Here is a 7896-nt window from a genome sequence, read left to right on the forward strand (position 1 = left end):
CCCTCCTTCATCCTCAGGGTCCCACAGAGGCAGGTTCAAGCATCTCCTCTCGCCTCGTGGTGATTTTGCTGTTGTGTTTTGACTTTTTGTATCCCAATCCAAAAATGAGGTGGCATGGAGAGGTGTGGGATGAAAATTCAGTTAAGGCAGAATTTCCCTTTTTCCTGCCAAGATGCCAAAAACTTGGAATTACAGTGTGAGTCCAGGGACTCAACACACAGTCCTTAAATATACACTTCCTACTGGGATTCTCACTGAAATGCTCTCTGCTATCTGATGCTCCCAATCTGCCTTCCCAGCATATTTTCACTTTCTGAAATTCTTTCCAGTTTTACATAAAAAATACAGTTTTTCTTTGGTGTGATGAACTTATAGTATGATATGGCCTGAGTACACAGTTTCTCCCAACTCTTACCATGCAGTGGAAAAAGACAAATTAGAAAGAATTTTAAAAATTAAAATTATTAAATTACTAACATATTAAATCATTAATATATAGTAATATGATAAATATAATTTATATAATAAAAGAAAATGAAATAAATTATATAAGTATTAACTTAATATAGACATATTACTTTACATAGTAATATTAATATTAATAATATATTAATTAATACAGTGATATGAATAATATTATGAATATTACAGTAATAATTATTACAGAATAATATTTATGAATGTTGGTGTTGATTATGTAATTCATATTGATTTATATTTTATATTATTTTAATTAGTATTATAATAATACTAATATTAAAATATTAAATTATATATTAAAATAAGTTAAGTTTTAAAAATTAATAAATAAGAAAATTTTCTGCTTTTATTTTCACATTTTCTGATCCTTACCCAAACACTTCAAGATGATCACATTACCAGAAGTGCACTCCTCCCTGAGATGAGAAGACAGTGAATCATTAGTCCCAATTCACAAATACTTTGAGGTATTTTCAATATTGTATCATTTTCCTGTGCACATATATCTAAGTAACTCATATATTGAAATGTAGAAAGGCATGAACTCTTCCAATCTAATCTTTAACTGAAAGACTGAAGTCAGGAGCTTGGCCACCATCAGGAGGCTGCAGACCATATGCTGCCCTGCTGAAGAGAGGTTCACTCTTCCACAAGGGAAAGCTCATCAGCAGCTCTGAAATCTCCTCAGATCCACTGCTCCCCTCTCACTGGAAGGTAACTAAGAAAAACCAGCATTCATCAGGAGGAATAAATGGACCATAAAGGGTTCATAAACCCACCGGGAAACGTGTAAGGATCTGCAAACTGAAACAAACTGCTTCATAATGGAAAAACATAAGTGCCTGGTGCCTATCCATTTGCAAAAATGGCATCATGGGACAAAGAGTCATTTCAAACACCTCATTTGAAAGCCTTTGTTGATTTTAATGGGTCTTGAATCAGACTCTTAGTTCATATTCCAGCAGGACTGCTGCTGAACCTCAGTCTAGCACGTGTAACACCACCAAACACAAAGTACTACATGCCTGAAAAAACAACAGCAATCCCAAACCACCAATAATTCTCCTTCCATTGAAGAAGAATTCTGAATCCTGAAGCAGCTGAGGCATACCTGAGGTTGGTGGCATTGTGCAGGGATGTCACTTGTTCAGCTGAGAACCAGTGGCTGAGGGATACGAAGTGTCGTTGGAACTGTTTTTCGACAGCAGCCACGGGCAGGTAACCTGAACTCACATAACTGCAAATAAACCATAAACACAGCTTCCCCAGACAGCATCACAGCAATCTGCTTAAATAATTCACCAGTTCTGCTAATGAAAACCACAATATTCAGATTCTGGCATCTGATAAAAGTAATTCTATCCTCCCCCTATGCTCCTTACCAAGTGCATGTATTTTTGATATAATCCTGTGTTGAAGCCACACATGCTGAGATGCATTTAACTGGCAGAGAAAGTAAATTTTAATTGTAATATTACAATGGAGCTTTTCACTGTAAGTGGTTGGACCATTTCCTGAGGCACTAACAAGATCATTGTCTCCTTTTTCTAGAGTTATGTTTTGTGGCAGGAAGGATGAATAATTTTTAATATCTCCTTCTTTGTTTAAAAATTGAGATATATTTTATCCTAAAGGCAACAAGAATTTATTCAAAGAAGATTTATACTGCTAACTATAACAGAAATCAGAATGATGCCATGGTAAGAAATAACAGAGCATCATGCTAAATCATGACTTCAAATCTTTCTCAATTTTGTGGAAGTTTCTGAAAGAAATGGTGCTTTTTCAGGAATGGGATCAATCCATCAAGAACTGCCTTGCCATGTTCTTCTATAATTATGAGGTGGACCTTAAATCCTATCAGATGTCATGGCTTGAATTGTGTATACAATTTACCTACAGGGGAAGTAAAAGAAGTGGAAAATGCTCATATGTTTTTAGTGCCTCTCTGACAGGTTACTAGAGTGACAAATAGGAATTGGGCACACAGGGAAGATTTAGACAAGCCATTATATTTAGCCATCATGCAGGATTTATAGCAGTGAAAGGTATTTGCCATGTACAAGTACTCAGAAGCATTTCCCACATTCATCTCAAATATCAGTCGTATCACTCACAAAGGTGGACTACTAAGCCGTTTTTAAGGCACAAAGTAACACAAGGTTTCATTAGAAAGACTGAAAACCTCAGAGTTTGTTCAAAATGCCAAATAAAGTTGCTGGTGCTTGGTGTCCATACCTTGAGAAGCCCAGGTGTTTGCAGGTGGTGTTCCCGTACTCTGCCCTCCAGTCGTCGGAGCAGACGGTTCGCCAGGACCCAAAGGTGAACACTTGCAGCACTGCCCTCTTCCCACTCAGCCTGACTTTGAGATTCAGGACAAGAAAAGCCTCAGTGAGCTGTGAAGAATCAACATCAGGCACACGACAGGCACACGACAGTGCCAAGGCAAAACTGTGGTGTTTTCTGGCTCGCTGAGTTTTTACTGCTTGTCTTTATCGGCACTTGGATTCTTTGACAGATTTTTTCTGTGCTTTGTTTTTTCCCCTCCCATTAAAGAAAGGAACTAAGGTACTGTGAGCTAGGACAGCTAGGGGGAAAAAATCTTTTCTCATGGGAATGTCAGCTCTAATACAGGTGGTGGAGGCTGGCAGTCTTGCTGATTGCAGTGAGCTGGAGCTGCAGGTGCTTTGCCCTGAGGAAACCCATGGTCAGGGTTAGGGATGGAAGGTGGGGAGCACCTCCTGTGTCAGTGGGGTGGATGCACTTGTTCCCAGCTGTCCTGGACCTGGGAAAGGGCACATTTGTGTGGTGTTCCCAGGGAGAAGGGAGGCCACCCACGAGGTCGCTGCTGAACAGGGCTTTCCCACACGTGCCCACAATTCCAGTGTGTTGGAATTGCAAAGGAAGACAGGAAAAGCAGAAGTTTTGCCACTGGCTCCATGGAGGCCTCAAGCCTCCCTGGGGAAAACTCTCCAAGTGCTGAACACATTGTGCAGGATTAGCTGGGGCCAAAAGCCCGTGGTTCTTGTCATTCCTCCTACTGCACAGATGGAAAGCTGTGCTGCCTGAGGTACAGGAGCCAGGATTACAGAGGCACTGAGCTAAAACCCAATTATTCTGTTCTTTAATATTAAAGTCCTTTCCCTCCAATGGCTGTGAACAGCACAGTCACCTTCTATAGCACAGGACAGGGAAGTACCATTTAAAACATCCCTGTGATTCCCAAAACCACCACAGTGAGAAATTTAGAAAGAAGTATCCATTTCACACATGAAGCAGCAAACTCTGCAGCACTGAGTGCACAAAAGGCTGATTTCTCCCATTCCCACATCCTTTAAGATAACACCAGGCTTTTGCAACCTTCAAAATTGACACAGCACAACGGTGTGAATATCACAGAGCTCTGTATTTATACACCACAAGGCAGTGGGGTTGTACCTTGGAGACAGAGGACATGGGAGCAGAAAAAAAAAGCATCTGGGCTTCTAATGGAGAAAATTATCAAAAATGGCAGTAGCAATATTCAGCAATCATCACATTCCTCTGAAAAGCAGTTTGATTTTTCATAAACTGTAAACCAGTACCTCAAAAAGATAATTCCTCTGAAGTGGTAATTTAGATATTCCACTGGTCTCTGTCTTTCTTGTATCACCCAAAGTCTTTACAACAAGCATTCCTTGGTCACTTGCCAACTCTACAGGAGGAGGTAGGAGGGATTTATAATCAAAATTAAATTACCACATCTGTACTCATCCTCCCCTTCTTTACAGTTGAAGACACCATTGCACCTGGCTGATTTCTGGATACACTTAAAGGATGATCGACAGCGAAACTTCCCAATGCAGTTGTACTGGACTAAAAGGAATGAAAGAACATAGGGCAATAAAACACACTGGGATTTTAATTTAACACTTCTGCATTCCATTATCTGCCTAGATTTCAGTCTTGCTAAGAAAAAGCCAGCTCCTGTACTCCAGGAACTTTTGAAATACCACCTGGAGGTTGCTATATGGTGCTGTTAAAACTCATTTATTAGTAATGACTCATGGGAGGAGTCAGCCTTGCTGTGTGTGCTGACTCCTTCCCAGCTCCCTCTAAATCCCAGTTTAAATTTCACTTGAGGGTGAGTTCCTGCCTGCTGCCTCAGTCCCTGAGCAGCAAATTAGGGAGACCCTTGGAAAACACATCCAGTGCTCACTCTTCACAAGGGAATGCCTCAAGAAGCTGATCCCTATTCCAGGTGTGGAGACACAGCAATATATTTGACCCCTGGGGCAGGTCACTTCCTAGCCACAACTAAACTCATTCTGCTTTTTTTTTTTTCCCCCTTGTAGAAATTGTTTTTGGTAAGGGAAAGTTTTCTAGTTCTTTGAAAGAAAAGTTAGAGAAGTGAATTACAAGACAAAAATATGCTGTGGCTACTCACAGGGGGTTTCTATACCCTCAGTTTCTAAACTCATCTCACTGCTCGAGGGGAGCTGACAAAATTTTACTAGAGAAAGGTGTCCTGAAGCTGCAGGTTCCCCAGGGTTGCAAATATTACACCAGTCCTCTCATGAGTGCCAGACCTATTTTATCCCTACATGTAAATAAAATTTAAAGCCATCACATCAACAAGATTTTTTACTTCCACAAACAAGCCACAGTAGCAGTTTAATTCCATTCTCAGTAAAAGGCTCATGAAAAATTAAGCATTTGAATGGTTAAGTGAGAACCTAATGAATAACTAATGGTACTCACCACCCAAGCCAATGGCAACTGCTAGGATTACTGCAAAGAATAGACCACAGATAAATGGGAAGTATTTTAGGGAGGCAAGAGCATGGCACATTGAAGGTGGTTCAATATCACCTGGAAAACAGAGATAAAGCTTCCGTGAGGTTAAACCAGCTGAGTTTGCAAATAAAAAGATTTATCTAACATTAAGCTAGTTATCATCAATAACTCCTGGATATACTTTATGAACTGACCTCACCTGAAGGGATTTGGGTTTGCTTTCTCAGAGAATGAGAAAATTCCAAGAGATTTGGGGCCGCTGCTGCTCTCGGATATCCCTCGAGCATTTGCCTTGGGAGGATCTGAACTGTGTCCCTGCAGAGCACCTGTCCTCAATGCAGTCAACAATGGGAGCTCCAAATTTTCATTTTCATGGGATAAATCTCACTGAGAGCTCTTCAAGCATATGAGCACCTCTGTGGGAATGGGTCTGGCTGGGGACCCAAGCCAACTTTGCCCAGAAAAATACAGGCATTAAGTTCAAGCCTTGGGAAGCATCCCTTGAGGCTGTGGCGAAAGAGAAACGGCTTATGGCAGTTCGTTATGCTAATCAAGTCACCCCATATAAGGTTATGCTTCTAGAATGTTCCCAGATCTCTCCCCTGATTGGTTGTAATTAGTCACTGTATTTTGCATATTTCTAACCCCAGTCTGTGATTGGATCCCTGCCCTCAGACTCCGCCCCCAGATATTATTGTGTCCGGGCCTAGCCCTGGTCCCTGTGCTGTGCATGGTTTATGGGCCTTGTCCCTGCTTTATTTTCTTATTATAGTTCTTTTGTTTTCAGGCACTCCATCAAGCCCGCTCCTTTCATTTGCACCTCAGTTTCCCTGGAGTCAGGGGACCCTCAGGTTCTAAGGATTGTTGTGGCCGCCCTCACTGCTGCACACCTCTGCTGAAAGCTTTAGTCCTGAGATAAGAATTAAATTCAGACCTGTTCTGTCTGTAATCAAACCTGTGTGCAACTTATAAACGGAAACTCAAGACAGGAAGGAGAAAGTCACTGGTCCCTTTGGACTTGGAAGCAAGGTTAACTAAAAATTATTGAAAGCTAAATTTGCAAAAAAAGCAGAATCCTCTAAGTAGTCTCAAAAACTGTGAAAAAGTGATCTGTTCAAAGTTTTGCTGTAAAGGCAAGAAGAGAACTGAGTGATGGCTCAAGGATAAGTCTTGAGTTTTCAAATACAAAAAGATGCATCTAAAGTTAAAATATACATCAGTACATTGCATAATACATTTAATGAACTGGAACTGTTCACCCACCACCAGCCTCCAGAGCTGACCTCTATCCACTTAGTGGTATTGCCAGTCTGGAAGACAACAAGAGATTCTGCTGAATATAATGCGTGTTTCACTTGTCTCAAATGTATTCTGACACACAAAGGGCAAACTGGGGGGAAATAGCAAACACAGGTGGATCATGAGTGCACACAGGAACTGGCAGAACCTTGTCTTTAATTTTAGTTCATACAGCTCTTCACTTCCCCATTCCTCAGGCTTTATAATTGAGGCTGGCAGATACAGTCAGGCATGAATAGGGAGCGTCTTCAAGGGTTTATAGACTCTCTAGCAAATCCCAGCTTCCTCAGACTCCCAGGAGCTGCTGAGTAACTGGTTTTGGCAATGGAGTTGGTGTCTGGTATGCCAAAAATCTTAGATAGCTGTAGCAGCTAATGGACTAGAAAATGACATTGTTCTATTTTCACTCTGGAAGCTCAGCCTGTCTCTGCTGGAACCCATGGCTATTTTGAAACCTATGGGAAGCAGCAGACAGACATGCTAATCCTCCGAGGCTGCTGCATTGTATATTCAGGGTTTTTAATGGACCAACTTCCAGGCTGGCAAAATTTCAAACAAACCATTCAAAAATGGGTCTGAAAAGCATGGAGAGACCTTTTCTTCTGTGTGAATAATCTGGCTGTGAAAAATGCTTGAGTGTGCAAGTGGACACAAGATGTCATCACATCACTGAGCTGACAAACCTCACACCTGTGGGAGGGAGGTCGTGTTTCTTCCTCCTGGGGGATTGCTTGCTCTGGGTGGGCAAGCACAGTCTGGGACACAGTGGCCACAGTGGGGATGGAAAAGGTCAAAGGGCTGTGGATTGTCCCTACCAGATCCATCTGCACTCGGGTCCACTCTTGCTTGTGGTATGAAGAAAAATCTTTTGAAGGTAAACTGAATTTGTGGTACTGGTGGTTCATCTTCTGTAACAGAGATGATTTCAGGACTTCCAGTCGTGGGATTTGTCTCTTGAGCCTGACTCAACAGGAGAGGAAAAAAGAAAAAAGGGAAGAAAATAATCATTATAATGTTGTCATAGAGTCACAGAATGGTTTGGGTTGGAAGGGACCTTAAAGATCATCCTGTTCCACCCCCTGCCATGGGCAGGAACATCTTCCACTATCCCAGGCTGCTCCAAGCCCCAGTGTCCAACCTGCCCTTGGACACTTCCAGGGACGGGGCATCCACAGGACACCCTGTGCCAGGGCCTCAGCACACTCACAGTGAAGAATTTCTTCCTAATATCTCATCTAAACCTTCTTGTAGCCCCCTTTGGGTACTGGAAGGCCACAAGGTCTCTGTGAAGCCTTCTCCAGGATGAAGAACACCAACTCTCTCAGCCTTTCCTCGTAGCAG

The 7896-nt window shown here is 41.8% G+C and overlaps 1 protein-coding gene across 1 annotated transcript in view; it reads right to left on the minus strand.

Moving 5' to 3' along the window:
• The window catches only part of TMPRSS3 (transmembrane serine protease 3), a 16975-nt gene extending 11217 nt beyond the window's left edge, over positions 1-5758 (minus strand). Inside the window, exons 1-6 of the mRNA XM_015645900.3 lie at positions 5456-5758; positions 5221-5331; positions 4219-4335; positions 2719-2842; positions 1592-1717; positions 853-896 (exon numbers count right to left, since the gene is read on the minus strand). Of these exons, the coding sequence (XP_015501386.1) occupies positions 853-896; positions 1592-1717; positions 2719-2842; positions 4219-4335; positions 5221-5331; positions 5456-5543 (610 nt within the window). The 5' untranslated portion in view covers positions 5544-5758. The remainder of the gene's footprint in view (positions 1-852; positions 897-1591; positions 1718-2718; positions 2843-4218; positions 4336-5220; positions 5332-5455) is intronic.
• Positions 5759-7896: the final 2138 nt, after the last annotated feature.

This window comes from Parus major, chromosome 1 (assembly GCF_001522545.3).
Source record: "Parus major isolate Abel chromosome 1, Parus_major1.1, whole genome shotgun sequence".
NCBI lineage: Eukaryota > Metazoa > Chordata > Aves > Passeriformes > Paridae > Parus > Parus major.